Below are 16,899 nucleotides of genomic sequence, written 5' to 3' on the forward strand. Positions count from 1 at the left end.
TTGGCGCTGTTGTTGTTGGCCCCATATCAAAACACGTGCATGGGAGTACTCACCATGCGCGACCTTAGCGCGAGCGATCAAACCTCACCCAATAATCGTAAAGGGTTTTTAATTGTTGGCTGAGCTGGTAGCCAATACATTCATTTTTGGACATCTCTAAGGATAAGGATAAGTGCTTAAAACATGCTCATGGTTTGGTACAAAAGTCCTCCGGCCTGTGAAGGTTGAGATAAGAAAAAACCAAACCATTAACTCGCACTGCTCTGCGCAATGACATCATACGGTCCAACTTCTCGCGAGGCCGATGATGTCGACTTTCGCGCACTGTGCGCCTACTCACTGGGCTCCAACAACCCGGCTGAACCGGTCCCAGGCAGCCCGCTGTCGCCCGCAGACCACGAAAATGGCGTGAACCTTAGCTGTCGGTGTTCGAAATAGCTGTCGAAATCGGCTCATTAGCGAATGGCACAAAAAAAAAGGTAGCAAGTTGAACGGCCGGTGGGCAAAGCTGTAGGCGCAAAATCGCAGTTCACCCCCTGCCCAGCACACGCAGAAATATTTGCATCTCCATCGGCAACAACGTTGGGTTGGGATGTGTTTCTTTGTCCGAGAGCGGCGCAAGAAATGTAATGCGCTTTTGAGGGCTTGCAGTTGGTATGCATTTATGGCCCCTCGGGGTGCGGATCGTTTGCAAAAGTTCGTGTAAACAAGCGCACACAAAAAGATGCCGATTCGGAAACAGGTTTCCTCGCTTAATTAGACAGCGTTACAGCCCAACAAACCGCCGCGTCCGCCGAGTGCTTCGGGATCCATCCCTCCACCCAAAAGATTGACGCCTCGATCCCGTCCGGAAATGGGCAGCATGCCGCTACGGACGACGTTCTTCCTACACCGTCAAGCTTTAACCGTCAACCTTGGCATTGCTGCGCGGTTGCGGGAATTCATTCATAAAAAAATTCTAAATATGTCCATCGATAATAATTCTCGCCCTGCTGTGGCTGAGCGAATCGCTCCCACGCGATAAAATTGCGCCCGATCGAGCGAATATAGAGCCCGACAATGTGTGTGTGCGCGTAATCGACAAAACGGTGACGTTCCAGAGTTAAAACCAACCAAACCAATCAGCTGGTAGCACCTAACCCACTGGCCCGATGGCGTGGAAATATATCGCACATCATCGCCCAAATCGGCAAATCGAACACCGCACCGCGTCATCTACTTCACGCGGTTAGGGTTTTTGTTTTATTGCTCGGATTCCATTAGTCCAGTCCCGTCCAACGGAAGTGAATTGCGCACAGGTCAAGCAGAGAGCACGCGTGGGTGAGTTGTCGCAGTTGCCATACGCCTCCACAGCAAGACGCGCTGGAAAAAAAAACCCAAAAAAAAAAACACTCCACAAACTGGTTGATGAACTTTAGACCGCGACACCGAACACTTAATGGTGCACAGGTTTGACGGCTTTTTAGGCGCCTTTCGTCATTAACACCCTCTCTGTCTCGTGGCAAAGTTGGCAAACAACACGCCAGACCGGAAACAGATTTAATGCACAAACAAATCCCATCCCCTGGAGTGGAGTTTAGTGTGGACTGACTGTAGTAGTGTGCTGATAAACGGTTTACCTATGCAAGTTACGCGTTTGGACATTGTCGGCATTGGCTTTCTGTTTTTGTTTTAAGCAGTCTGTTTACATGGCTTATCAGCTTTGGCAGATAAACCTCACGATAATCTCCTGGGGTGTTGGCTTTTTGGCGTAGCAATAGGCGCAATAAGCCAAATGTAAGCACACAAGGTCACAATGACGCACAGGTGAAATGCATTTCTGCTTGGCCAATGTTCCAGACATTTCTAAAAATCCTTGAAGAATAGTTGCCCATTACGTGAAGATCACTATTTATTATGAGTCAGATTCGCTCAGGTGTAAAGCTTCCAAAGTGATGGCCCACTTAACTTCTAGCGATAAAGAAGTGGCACTACCCTCGCCAAAGCAATCAACTCGCATGTTCATCCAGTGCACGGATTACATCATACGCGCAAAAGTGTATTCCAAACAACTGCACTTCACGCAAAACTTTCCGTTACATTGTTCCGCGTAATGTTGTCTTATCGTAGACAAGGTAAGATATTTTCCAGCTGCTAGTTTCGCGATGCTATCCATTCGTGTGTAACCAATTTGCCTGGCCTGCGTACGCTAAGCAAAAGCTCAAACAGACGTAAATCATCCCGGTAGAATCTCGAGGGATGGGAGAGAGACCTCGATCTCAGGAGGCTGAGCATCACCCCCAAGTCACTCTGGACGACGGAGACGTTGTTGGTGGGTGGATGGATATCGATATCGAGAGCAGTGGAGTAGAAAACCGTTCAAGTTGTCGGTTCGCGATCGAGCAGATCGTGCCCCGGGTGGCCTAGACGAGAGCACCCTCGGTTTGCCCAAAAATGGATTTCGGATATTAATTCGATCTCGAGCGCAAAGTCTCCACAATACCGCATGGGGTTTGGTGGTAGTGTTTGCGTCCGCTTAACCCTCGATCCGTTTGCGATTTTACTCCACCCCTTGCCATCCTTCCCCTACCCTCCCCCAACCCCCCTCACCAACCACACGGCGGCATTATTTATGGGCATCTTTGTCCGTGCACGAGAGGCAACACACCAAAACAAATAGAGTAGAAGGCGATGGTTTCGGTTAGTGCGATACCGTAGCCGGTAACACCACTGCTCACGTGAACACCGACATTGGGAACTCCCCAAACCCGTTGAGACGCGCCAACATTATATCACAAATCGCCGTTTTTGACGACCTGGCGGCAAACACCGTCAATCGTATGAGCGCGCGGCTCGGAAGGGGCGTGATGGACGCAACGAAACGCTTGATTCGTAAGCGACCAACTCAACGCGGCGGCCTGTGTGACTGTGTGCATTGCCATCCGCGAGGGCGCCATCTGTCAGCAAATGTTGCTCCCGTACCCAAACGGGTCCCGGTAGGTCCCGTACGAGCGTCCCCATCGATGGGCACACTGAAAAACTATTCCTTACCACCACCGGCAGGGTCATTCCGGTGTCCGGAAGGATAGAAAATGGCTTCTCTTTAGCGTGCGATTTCCCCACCCCTCAGCAGTGCAACGATCGGAGGACCCTCCGGTACGGCATTGAGAATGGCCCGTTCGGCAGGTTTGTAACCTGTGCCGTAGCAGTCGATTAAAGAAGCGACTAATTTGCTCCTATCGCAGTGAAACTGGTATTTACCCCGAAGGTTGTCAGGAAATCGATCCACTCGGATGAACCGATGGCCGGCACAATGGGAGGATGGGAATTATTTATTGGGACCAGTTCGTCCAAATCAATGCGGCGAACGATGGGTCACAAATAACTCTTCCAGTAAACAAGGGATCACTTTTAACAATGATGGATTGAATGGGGTCTAATATCCAAAGAGTCACAGAGGCCTAAGACGATCGATAGCCGCGCTCTATTGGTGCGTTCCAAGTATCCAATTAAACGGTAAATGCTAATGATCAGCATGAATTGATCTGTATTTCTCCACAATACTGGATTCTGGTCATTCAATTCAACGGCAAACCGGCAAACTGACCGCCTTACTGGACCACACATTATTACGTCCAACAGCAATAACACTTAATAGCAAAATAAACTTTGCGCGATCTCGTACGCCGAGACAACGCCGCACATTTCGAAAGATTGCGTTGCATTTCAAACCGCTTAACAGCGCTCTATATGGGCGCATGAACGATCCCATTTTAATCGGCTTACATTATTACACCCAGCAGCCAACCATACGTTACGTTTAGGGGAAACACCTCATCGAGATGAATATCGCCGCGTATCGTATGAATGCTTTATGGTCATTTAATTATAGAAAACAGAGATTCACATCTGCGCCTGGCGCCAGCCGTACGTGCACCCACCGTCCCCAACATGCTCCGAACGTGTGTGTGTGCGTATGTTCGACCTCGGGCTTTTACTCTGGCCAGCACTTGCTCCTTGCACGGTCATTGAACATCCTTGAACGGGTGAGCACTTGTTTTTTTTTGCTGCACGGGAGTTCTCGTGGTGCCGCCTCGATTAGATTACGCCGACGAGCGAGCGTGCCGACGCATCGGCAGAAATCGTGTTCCGGTTCACCTTCCAGACCGGCTCCCAAATTAGGTAAAGACCTGTTGAAACAATCGCACGGCGCTGGGCAGAAGCGAACCCCGCAAAGCGGAAGTAACACCGAGTAGGGCTCTCTCTCTTGTGCCCACGTTTTGAAGAGTCCTTGGTGAGAGCGATCGCGTTTGCCGCGGACAGCCGTGATCGTAGCTAAGCCGAAGGACGTTTTAACTTGTGCGCGATCGTGATTAATTTTCTTCTGTTTTATTGCTTTAATCAATCTATTTTTTTTAAATGCACTTCAGGTCGTTAAGATATAAATCTAAATCACTGAGAGCAGTGGTCTGCAAGCTTGTAGATAAGGTTGGAAAACATTAATATTTAGAAACAAATATTAGGATATATCGTAATTGGAGTAATGTTTTTTTTATAATAAAATATCTCATTTCTTTTTAGTACAATTAATTTTATTGAAATATACACAAATATTGCAAACTCCCCCATATACCATATGGAGATGGTTGAGGGATCCTCCCCTCAATTTGTAAAGAGATGAATTCTGCTTTGACCCACATAATGCTATTTAATGTTGAGAAAAGTGTTGCCACCCCCCCACCCCTTCAAGTGGTTCATCTTTATTGAATTCAATTGTACCATACAATGCCTCACACATGATCGTATGCGGCGAAGATCCATTCGATCGTGAAGCAAAACAAGTTGTCCAATAAATTCTCCCCCGCCACAAATACCATTGTTCCCTGTATATGGCGCGGACAGTGTGGGCAAATTGCATAGATTTGGCGTTGGACGATCCCCCTGTCGATCTCGGGAGTCCCGCGGTTTAAGTCATTCCACACCGCCCATACCAGGTGGTGGTGATGGTGGTCCCGTACCAGGAGCAACGTACTCCACCCGCGCACACAATCTACGTACGGGCAATATTTCTTGCGCAAATGTGGTTATTTTAAAAAACCGCCGATGCAATACCCGTGAGGTAAAAATAATAACGACTAACCATGAAACGTAAACGACCGTACGCCGTACCTGGGTTGAACCCTTTTCGCTTGGACATCTGATCTGCAAAAGGTGACGTCTTTTGGGTGATTTTTTTTTTTCGCAATTAGACCGGTTTGAAGCGTGAATTATTGTGTTATAATTACATCAATGTTTACTAAACCTTTATTTATATGAAAAAAAAATTCAATCAAAAGCGTTTTATTCCGACTTGCCCACCACTGTCCCTGAAGAAGAAGGATATCCTGCCCCTGACCGTTCCAAGATGTGGCAAAGAGTTTGGCAGATGACAAACGTTTTTTGAGCCGTTCTCCTGCTCGTCAAAGGTATAACACAAAATTAGCCCCGTGTTGGAGGTGTACTTGGGACACGCGAATGGAACGCTGACGTAGGGATGTGTGTGTGCCGTTCCCATCCTTCCAACCTAGGGAGGTCCATCATGTATGTGCCCGCAACTGAAGCGAGGCGAATGGGGAACTGCTATTTTTATCTTGGTTTTCACTCTTTACCCTGCCCCAGACTGTAAACAAAACCAGCATGCCCATCGACATCACCTTCGCCCAAATGGCCTCCCCCTTGTAGTCCGGCGGGGAAAAGGGGAGATGGGTCACTGAGGGCCACCGGACACAAGTGGGCGACGATCGTCCACAATCGTAGATTAAAGTCACCTCCACCTTTCGGAAGTGATCTGATCGGAGGTCGGTTGACAGACGCGCGCGCACCGAGATATCTCATATCCCCGTGGCGCGGTCTCACCGCTTATCCGCTTCGCATCAGAAACCAGAATTCACCAAAAAAAAAATCAACCAACTTCCACCCTTCCCGAGTGTGCGTGGGTTTGCTGTTTTCCGTTTTTGTTTACGCCACAGTGCGCACTAGAAGAGTGATGTAGGTGGAGCAAAAACTTATGTTTCACCATATTTTTTCTTTCCATTCCACATTTTCACCCCCGAGAGTGTGTGATAAATTTATTCGATCGCGTTTCTTTGAGTTGTGGTGTGCTTTGAGAAGATGTCACACGCACGTAAGGGTACTTTAAGGAGTTTGCTTCACTACACGCATTGGGTTAGAGCCCGGTTCGGTAGCAGATTTCTTGGAGTTTGCGTTTTGTAGTGCACCGCCCGGTGTAAATAGATTGATGGGAAGCCGCGCATCGGCGTCCAACATCTGTACACTGTCTGTGGCGTGTTTTGCCCCACATAGTGCGTGCACTGATGATGATTAATCCAATCACAATTACACATGCGCCAGACCAGACCACACCGCTGCTCTCGTTTAGTGTTTTGTGTTCGCTAAAATTAGTGCACGTCAGCCCCCAACGTCCGTCGGAGCCCGCGGATCCGCGGTGGAGCGGAATGAATGAATCACGATCGCAGGCAGTTAACCTGCGCGCAACCCTGCTGAATGTGCCCCAATGGCCCCCATTGCACTTCGGTTTGCATGCATTCCTTCCTTTTGTTTGTTGCTTGAAACAAACCCCCCTTTTGCGATCGCGATCGCCGGTATGTGTGCTAGCGGCGGCAGGATCCTCTTGCTTGATGCGGATCCCCGAAACCGGATGCGCTTCCCCGTTTTTTTTTCCCACCCGGAAAAGCTAGACGACCTTCGTCCGGTATCCGGTGCGGAGCAGTTATTTGTTTGCCGATGTGAAATTCCACTCCAGGGGCGAAGAAGCAAGAAGTCGAGAGGGATGCGATCTAATTCGATCACGCCGATCGCGGACCGCGGTCGGTAGAAGGTGAACAAGTTTCCACATTCCTAACGCCGTTACGGTGCGTGGTTCACTTTTCCCTGCTGGTGCGGCAAACGAAAATCATAACGGACTTTGTTGTCCTTTCGCTATAGTGTCCGAACACGGGAGGTTGCTTTTGGGTCGCGTAGTGTTCCATCATAGCCGATAGCGTACTCTTGACGGCTGCCGGTGGTACCGAGAGAGCATATGGAGTTAAATCCCCACCGCTGGTCCGGTTGACATCAATAGCCGTTTACGGTGGCTAGTCAAGACATGACGGAGGGGTTTCGTTCCGTTCTTTTTTTTATTAAACCATACTCTCTTTTTTCTGTTTTCGGCGAGTTCCCTTCGTACTACATCACGGGGCAAAAAGGGGTGGAAAACACTTGACAACAAGGGCGCACCGGGTATGTTCCACATTTACAAGAAACATGCGATTTTCCGAACGGTGCTGTGCACAACTTTCTTATCGCCAAAGAAGACAACCGGTGGACCCCGGGACGGGTTGTGGTCGATTTTCAAGCATGCAAGCTGCAACACTTGCAAAGGGACAATGTGAAACAATGCCACCAATTGAATGTGTACCAGATTTGGTAGTTTTGGGTGGAGCAAATAATGGTCTCATCTCGTTAAATATGCCACAAACAGTCGTTTTATCGTGCAGCAAGTGAAGTTGACACTTTATACGCCTGAAAGTATGCAATCGGTAAAACAATCCATTCCTATGAGTGGGTCTCGCTAGCTTGTTTTGATTTATAATTCGTGTTAACAAGCATTGCCACTGGGATTTGATGGAGGGTAGCGTGTTGAAAGCTGATGTTTAATTTAAAATGGGGATTTGGCATCAAATCTATGCTGGTAAGGGATGGAAAACGCAGACTGGATTTGTGCCAAAACCGAAGAAAAATATGATTTAGTATGTTTTCCGCATGACACTTCCAATGGGATTGCTTTAAAACGAACCACAACGAAGGAAAGGATCATAAAGGATCTAAGGGAAATTGGAATGTATGTTGCTGGCACCTCACACACACAGAGGATTCTGGTAAAGATCCAAATTTGTCCAAAGAATAAACTTTCGTTTGTTGTCCCCAAGAAGATCGCTACTATTCCAATCTAATCACGAACAATCTCGTTGCCTTTTTTGTTCATCCCCAACAGCATATCCGGTCAGTCATGGCTGCAGCTTCAGCAGCAAAAGTTACGCGCCCGCCGGGAACAGCAGCGGCGAGAACATTCGAATAGTTTTAGGTAAGCCGAAAGCTAGAAAGTCTGCATAAAAACATTCACGTGCAGCATGACTAATGTGGGAACTAAACACCATTTTCCATCACAGTTACAACTATGGCAGTCCGGCTTTCCCGACCGGTGAACACGTCTACAACACAACGCACCGACGGAGCCAGACGCTGTCGCCGGTGCGGAATGAGCGGAACTATCACACGCTCACGACCACCAGGACCCATTCGACGGAGCGGCCATTCGTAGCGGTACAGCGAGCTCACGAAAATGCGAAGCTCCAGACAATTGGGGTGAGTACTGTCCGGGGGGGGATGCGTTACGACTGGAAAGCTGCCAACTTTGGGTTTGAAAAAATTCTAAATTGTATGCCAACCAAAAGCGAAACACACACGCACACAGTGTGAATGTGTGTGTGTTTTTCGTAGCTCATTTGCTCACTCACGTAGCTCAGTTTAGTTGGTTTGCCTCTTTGGAGAGGAAGTTTTTTTCGTTGTTTGTTCTGATTGCATTTTAATGAAGTTTAGCTGTCTTGAGTTGTGATTTGATGATTCAACCGTAATATTTTATCCATCACATGTATGCCCCGAATTTGTAACCACGAAACAAACACTCTGCACCTCCCGCACCCAACTCACGGTATGCTCAGAATGCACCGCTCTCCATTTTGAATGCCTCACCGCACGGTCACATTGCACAAGCACAAACCCAAGCCTCATCGCCATCGCCGACGGTATCGTCCCCGTCGCCGGCATCACCGCCCACAACCACATCGGTCTCGATCACCAACCATCATCACCATCATCAGACGGTCAATGGAAGCGGCAGTGCTGCCAGCAGTCCGGTCAATGGTCAGGCACATGCGACACCTCAGCAGCATCGGCACATCAACGGCAATGGCGTTAATCACTATCAGCAGCAGCAGCAGCATCTGAACAACAGCAGCCTGAACGGCAGCAGTGGACTGTTGTCCCTTGCCGAACAGGACCATTCGACTCCGAAGCACGGACAGGTTCGATTGGTAGGTTTGCTAGAATATTGAGCGCTGCGAAGCGGAACCCTTTGAAACCGTCAAACCACCACTACGTAACTCCAACTCCAACTCTGCTAACATCTACGCGTCCTTCCGGTGTGGTTCTTTCTCGACAGTTGTCTACTTCTCTCGTTGCTGATACGTACCTCCAATATATCTACCCATCTTCTGTACCCTGTTTGATCTTACTTTTTCCATCTACTATTCTACTTTAACTTTTCATTCTCATTTCATCTTCCGTATCATTTAACATTTTCATGTTTTGTGTTTTTAATGTGTGTATGTACTAACAAATTGTGTGTTTGTGCTTTGGTTTTGAATACTAAACGAATATTGTGTGCTTTAGTTAGTGTTTCCCCCTTTTGCCCCTACATTTCCAATCCTCGAAAATCCCCCTCCCCAAATCACACCTGACTCATTGACTCATTTCGCCATGATCGCCATTTTGTTTTTTTTTGTTTTTTTTCTCTCTCTTTCTTCGGTGATTCCCTCCGTTGCGCTACGTCCGATAGGAGTCCGAACAGATAATATTCAGTAACATACACAGTCTGAATAATCTCGATAACTGCGAAAAGCTCAATAACCTGCTAAACGAAATAACCAACAGTGCGGCGGCTGTGGCCTCCGTTGCAACTCCGCCGGAACCGCAGCCCACCGGTACCCAGACCGCTGCAAGCGCAGGCGGTGGTCAAGCATGCGTTAGCCCTAACATTACTACTGCCAGTGTCACTACCAACAGCTCGCCATCTTCCTCCATGTCCACTAGCAATAATAGTGCAAGCCTCATTCATAATCACACCCATCATCTAATCGACACGTACCACGATCATCAACATCCTTCCCATCAATACTGTCACCGAAATGGGCGCAAGGTGCCGACCGGCGACCAGGAACCGATGGACCTGTCCTCGCCGGATGGTAGCGTCGATGAGAAACCGGTCGCCTGCGCGGTGAATGGTGAGCGACGAAACGGTCACGACACCGGGTCCGTCACTGTGATTGGTCATGGGCAGCTTGCGCTGGATAAGCTGCTCGCCTCCCTAGCGCTCGAGAGCGACGTTACGGAAGAGCATTTGGCCAAGATCGAAGGACGCACCGACACGAACGGGTGCTGCCCGGTGCAGCGGCCTACGGGTGACTTTCATCCGTCGCGCGCACTGTCGGACGTGCTGGCCAACCTGGCCGAGTACGATCTGACCGAAATGCAGCGCAATGGTGGTAACAATCTGGTTGATACGACGAACGGCAATTATAGGCTGTATCCGGCCCACGGTTTGGAGCTGGTGAACGGTTACACCACGCTAAGCAATGGGCACCACCACCTACCCGGGCAACTTCAGCGCAGTACCAGTCGAAGTAGCAACGATGCAACCGTTGCACACCAGTCGCACCAGCAACAGCAGTCACAGAACAGCTCTCCGAACGTGCAGCAGCAGCAACTCCAGCAGCAGCATCACCATCACAATCATCCCCATCATCCGTTACTAATGAATAACCATGTGCGACGAATTGCTTCCGAAACCGACAGTACCATCTCATCCATTTCGCCTAGCTTATCCGAACGCAGCAATGCGATCTCTTGGTGCGATCAGGTAACGTTCAACTTGCTCCACATTTGCCATCACTACCGCCATCTTACAGCCTGACACGTGGTGTGAGATGCGTCCGATCTCACGCATCGAGTTTCTCTCACTCTCACTTTCTCACTCTCTCTCTACTTCTGCCCATCATCATATCTCACTGTAGAGCGCTCGCTTTCAATGTTGTACCTTCTGTGTAAGGACATTTCTTTTTTTTTTTGTTGTCTGCCATACCGTTACCATCACCTAAAGCTCACTAATTTCATGTTTAACAGCGCACCGGTGCAGTCCAATTAGTGTCCGATGAGAACATTGGGATGTTGGGAAGTTTGGGTTGGTGCGCGCTCCTACTAATGTGTAATGTTTTTTTTGCATCCTTTCTGCTCTGGTTGTAGGCACGCGAAGAATCGTTCTCGTCGTACCGCTCGGAAACGGAACCGGACAACTCACCGATGGGTGGATCGCCGCGCCCAGAAACGCCGGCCTTCCCGGTAACGCCACGCACACCGTACGGGCTGAGCAATGGTACCTCCAGTCCCGCTCTTCCACCCAAGAGTCCGACATCACAACGGTAAGTGTGTTTGTTTTTTTTTCTTCCCTGTGGAGTTCGTTCGAGTCATACAGATTCCACCCGTCCACGGCTCACACCATTCACTTGTTTTCTTCCCCGTTCTTTCCGGCATACGGAACACCTTTGTGGGATGTTTGGGGGCTTGATTGTGTCGTTTGTCCCGGTCGTTCCGGTGGCTTTCCAGAAGATATAACTCCGCTTGGTCGCTACGAAGCCAGAAATCCAGCGTTTCAACCTACGACGTGAGGTTAGCCATTCGCTTACCATTGCTTGCTGCACTCTAGTAGTACATGCAGGGTGCTGTTGTGCCCACGGTCGTTAGTTGTGTTTGTGTGCACCTTGTTGGTGTTTCATGAAGAACGCCAAGAGCATCCACTGAGGACAGACTCTAACACTTGCATTGCGCATAACATTCCAGTGCGAAGCATGGGGCTTTCGTGGAGAATTCTAATTCGCTAACACGGTAGAGTTCGGGGAGGGCTTGACTAAATCTCGCAAAGCAACAGCACATCCCCACCAACTAATCTGTAGGCGGCCACACGGTGGGTGTGTTCTTGCGCATTTGGATCGATGCCAGCAGCACGCCATCTAACACAGGGTCGCGATCACAAAACAACACCCCATTAACACGCTCAACATACATGCGCCAAGCATGGGCACAGTAACTCGTAGATAGATTGGTGCCCGTCCACTATAACCACCTTTTTCCTTTTGGATTCCTCACGACGGCAAACTCCGCCTGACAGCAGAAAAAATATGCTCTACAAACACCTCGAAAAGCTTGCGCTTGCGAAAGCATCCCTGTTTCAGTGCGTTGCACCGGTCCTTGAGAAACGGACGCAGGGATGTACATTTTACTATGAGTGAGTAGAAGTCACCGTAGCAAGAAGATCGTGTGCCTTCGTTACCTAACTCTTAACGAGTGATCTTTATCTCCCAAAGCAATGCTAACACAATGCTAACTCCCCCCCCCCCCATGTTTGTGTGTTTGTGTGGTCTTGTTTGTCAATGTTGTACACCTCCGTACCTGTGGGAATCCGTTGCATGATTCGTTCCCAACCAACCAACACATTGCCTCTAATTTGCATCACACTTCCAGCAAGGACCTGTTCAGTGGCAACCAGCGGGCGCAAGAGATCATCAACCAGAACGAAACACTGTCCTGCTACACATCGCGCCGCAATTCAACCACCTCGAACGCCAACAGTGAACCGCAGGAGGTAGCACCCCAGTTTGTGAAGTTTGCCCGCGACTCCTCCAAGTACTGGTACAAGCCGAACATTAGCCGGGAGGAGGCGATCGCACTGCTGCGCAATGCGGCACCCGGTACGTTTATCGTGCGCGATTCGACCACGTTCGCGAACGCGTACGGGCTGGTGGTGAAGGTGAACCATCCACCGCCCGGTGTGCAGTACACCGGACCGAACAGCGAGGAGCTGGTCCGACACTTCCTGGTGGAACCGACGATCCGGGGCGTCCGGTTGAAGGGTTGCGCGAACGAGCCCGTCTTCACCTCACTGTCTGCGCTGGTGTATCAGCATTCGATTACGCCGCTAGCCTTACCGTGCCGGTTGATCATCCCCGATATGGTAAGTGTGAATCATGCGAGGTTATTTGGGTGCATAGCCCCAAATAACGCCCGCAGGTATGCAACCCGCACGACACAAGTAACCTTTTGCGAGGCTATGGCAAGGAACGCGTTCAACATGGTTTCATTCGCGTTTTTACAGGACCTTCAACAGATGGAGAATCAAACACCGGCGCAACAGCAGTTGCTGCAGCAAGGCGCTGCCTGTAACGTGCTATATTTGTTCACCTGCGATACGGAGTCACTCACCGGTGAGTATTATCGGTGCTTTTTTTCCCACAATCAAATAGTGTACTAAACACCTTTCTCCCTTCGTTTTTTTTTCTGTACAGGACCACAAGCAATAAGGAAGGCAGTCAGCTCGTTGCTTGCGCTACGGCCCCTTCCGAAACCAACGCAAGTGCACTTCAAGGCCTCACTGCAGGGTATTACACTGACAGACAACACGCGACAGTTGTTCTTCAGGTGGGTATCGTTTCAGAAGGAGCCCCGAAAGATCCGCGATCCCTTTCGAACTGTGCTAATTCGTTGAATGCTTCCCCTTTTTTGCAGACGGCACTACCCATCGAACAATGTGTCATTCTGTGCTCTCGATCCGGACGATCGTCGATGGAGCATTCAGTCGACTACGGGAGATATTCCCGCTTCAAAGTAAGTCATCTGCTGGGGCAACACTTGTTTACTTAAACGTAAAGTGCCAGACACGGTTGCTAATGTTCTTTTGTTTCTCGTTGTAGACGCATGTTCGCGTTCGTGGCGAAGCGGTCGCCCTCGTCGGCCGACAACCAGTGTCATGTGTTCTGCGAGCTGGAACCAACGCAACCGGCGGCGGCCATCATACAGTTCGCCAACAAGGTGCTGACCGGTACCAGCCAGCAGCCAGCAGTTACCAGAGCAATCTAATAGGCCCGAGGATTCATCTGAAACGCACAAAAAAAATGGAGTAATAGCACGCATACTCCATCACACACACTCTCTCTCCGACGACGCACACACCCGCAAGCGCAAAACAAGCAATAACAAATGCGACAAAAGGAAGAGCATATTTTACTAATAAAACAAAACGAGAAAATGCACGCCGCATTATTTAAAAAGAAAAAAAAAACAGCAAACCGCTAGTGGAAAGCAAGGCGTAAACGATTTTATAACACGCACGCACAGCAATATGCGCACATATATATGTGCAATTGAAAGCAGAAAGCAAAAGGATACTAAAATACTTAATACGGTGTTAAACGATGGTACTGGAGATAGTCGCGGGAGGAGGAGGATCGGCATCGACCCTAAGGGCTTGTACTGTGCGCCATCTTGTTTTCACCACAAACAAGCAACCGTCAACTACCATACTTTATTCGTGTAATTGTGTAATTATTACTTACTATAATTTAGCCATACCGTAGACGCTGTGTGAAGGGTTTACAGCAACCCCGCGCATGTAACCCCTAGTTTCGTCGTGCATGTCGTGTTACAAAGGAAGAAACGAACGGCCCCCTCTAAACGTTCTGTCTGTACGCGAATTTGTTGTACCCTCAGACACACTACTTCGTTCTCGCTTTCGAACTGCGTTTTATGCGTTGTCCAGTGAGCGTTCGTGTAGGGCACTGAGCACTAATTATTGAAACATTTGCTAGCCCGTATAACACTGCATTCGATTAGGTTTCCCGAACTAAAACTAAACGTTGTTAAATAGTTGTGTGTAAAAAAATATATAGGATCGCGAAAGTAAAAGCGCACTATGCTTCTTTTTTTTTCTCTCCCGTTTCACACAGCCACAGAGCTACACTGTGGGTTTTGTTGTAACAAAAAGCGAAAGCTCATCGCGTTCGAACCCTTCCGACAGGGGAAAAAATCCGAACGGAATGGCAGCAAACGATCGTGAAACTGTGACAATGTGACCTCTAACGTGTGTCTGCCGAGGAGAGATTTCCACAGCGGGAAAACGTTCCACTGCATGTTTGCCTTAACTAACGTAAAAACCAACTAAAACTGAGACAGAAACATATAAAACAAAGCACGCTTTTATTAACAACGTGATCGAACACAACTCTTCGGTCCCCTTTTCTTGCCTTTAGGGTGTTTAGCAAACAAACGAGTTCTAGTTTCCGCACTACTAAATTGTACATTTTTCGATTAAAACAAAAAAACTCACTTTTCTTCATGAATTGTTTCGTTGCGAAACGAAAGTTTAAAGCATTTGCAAGAAATTGTTTAATTACATATGATTTTTTTTTTCGCTTTGCGTGCTTTCGCTGGCAAAGGTAGGAAAAAGAAGGACGTTGTTATTACTAGAATTTATAAATCAAAACAAACAAACAAAACGAACGACTAAGTGCTACTCGGAACTGAAAAAGTGTAACCCCTTTTCATGTACGGTCGCGAACTTAATGAGAATAACGAAAAACTGAACCGAATCGAATGTAACTTATTAAACAATTTGCGGTTTAGAGATCGCGATAATACGAGTAACAGGGCGGAGGTAACGTAAAAGAAAGGTCAGTTAAATAGCAACACATAGCCATGAAGCGCTCATGAAATGAAAAACAAAACCCCCCGGTGTGCCTCATCGACAGAAGGAAACATGCAATGTACGATAATCCAGTGAGATAGTAGGGCAACAGCAATAATGTTAATAACTAAATAACACACAATATATCAGAATCAACCTCACGGCGTAAAGCAATGCGAAGAGAAACCGCACACGGCAGCAGGTCGCAATCGTAATAACCTCAAACGTAGCACACTTTTTCTAACCAACAAATCATGAACGGTTTCTTCTTAACACGGCACACAAGCATACGAAAGGTTGAACAAAATTGACATTTCAAAGCAAAACCAGCATCGGCAGGTGGAAAATCCGCGAGCAGAAAACACTACTAGTCGTTGTTAGAAAGTGTAAGACAGAAGCAGTAAGGGCCGCCATGAACAGCTCGTGCATGCCGGTAAAAACACAGCGCACAAAACAGAGGAGTTGTACTTTTTTTTATTGTTGTTTAGTTAAAAGAAATCGATCTATTGTTTTTTCTTCGCACTTCTTCTATCTATTCCGTTACACCAGAGTTAGGTAAATGATGTAATCCCTTACCTTGTCTACTTTTTTCTTTCTTCCCCCACCCCAAATTCGATCACGTGCGGATCAAAGGATCACGCTGGTCTTAAATTATTTCTAATATAGTAACCTAAATTATTCTATCACAATCGAATGATATCAAGTTAGCGCGGCGAGATTTCATTCTCACCGATGTACGTGCGATGGTTTCGGTGCGATCTTAACTTACAGAAATCATCACTATTAACACATTCAAACACGCATGATTCGATTAATAACAACCAATGTATATAGTTACAGTGAATTTCATGAAATAATAAACAATCACTACGAACAGCGAACAAGTGTTGGCGTGTTGTGTTTTTATTCCTATCAGATGACCAACAATAAAAAATCGGCAACAAACTTGCATGCACTAAAACTAAAATTCACACAAAATTATAATGCAAATTTTTGTAATCGTTGTGAATTTGTATTCAACCACCCTGTAGTGAATCCGGTTTCAATATCACCGCCCGATTGGTATACGCGTGACTCTCAAACTCCCCGTCGGCTGCTGCGAAATTCCATACAAACCGAACCGATTTCGACGCTTCAGAATCGGTGCAATTTTTGGATTCTGACACCAAGAGAGCATGATCAACGAAGAGATAGCACAAATTTCCGTACCAGATGGTAGCATTTCATATAGCTGAACCCTACCCTCCAGTGATCATAGCGCTTGATCCGTCGACTGATCTTCCATCTCTTTCCGTTCGTCCAAACGGTACAGTGCGTACCACAACTGTACCCAAGTTTATTTTTATGGAAATAATAATGTGGAATATTGATGGAAAATATTTATGTATGGAATCCTTCTAAACCCCCGGACATTCCATGACGACAATAGATATAACTATTGCGAAATAACCGAACAATAAGCAATGAATAATATCTTCGGAAATAGTGGCACTGCACATTTCCAACTGCTAATAATTAAAAAACTTACCTGC

General features: G+C 47.7%; 1 protein-coding gene across 4 annotated transcripts in view; it reads left to right on the plus strand.

The window, feature by feature from the left end:
* Positions 1-16,243, plus strand: part of LOC128299340 (tensin-1) — a 107,935-nt gene extending 91,692 nt beyond the window's left edge. For 2 of the 4 annotated variants that reach the window (XM_053035268.1, XM_053035271.1), the window contains 11 exons: positions 8,012-8,101; positions 8,187-8,382; positions 8,739-9,110; positions 9,635-10,714; positions 11,098-11,273; positions 11,458-11,520; positions 12,373-12,862; positions 13,004-13,112; positions 13,194-13,326; positions 13,414-13,512; positions 13,599-16,243. In XM_053035268.1, the coding sequence (XP_052891228.1) occupies positions 8,012-8,101; positions 8,187-8,382; positions 8,739-9,110; positions 9,635-10,714; positions 11,098-11,273; positions 11,458-11,520; positions 12,373-12,862; positions 13,004-13,112; positions 13,194-13,326; positions 13,414-13,512; positions 13,599-13,764 (2,974 nt within the window). In that variant the 3' untranslated portion in view covers positions 13,765-16,243. Of the gene's footprint in view, positions 1-8,011; positions 8,102-8,186; positions 8,383-8,738; positions 9,111-9,634; positions 10,715-11,097; positions 11,274-11,457; positions 11,521-12,019; positions 12,137-12,372; positions 12,863-13,003; positions 13,113-13,193; positions 13,327-13,413; positions 13,513-13,598 lie in introns of all 4 variants that reach the window. The other 2 variants (XM_053035267.1, XM_053035269.1) reach the window with 2 other exon arrangements.
* Positions 16,244-16,899: the final 656 nt, after the last annotated feature.

Source organism: Anopheles moucheti, chromosome 2 (genome assembly GCF_943734755.1).
Source record: "Anopheles moucheti chromosome 2, idAnoMoucSN_F20_07, whole genome shotgun sequence".
Taxonomy (NCBI): Eukaryota; Metazoa; Arthropoda; class Insecta; order Diptera; family Culicidae; genus Anopheles; species Anopheles moucheti.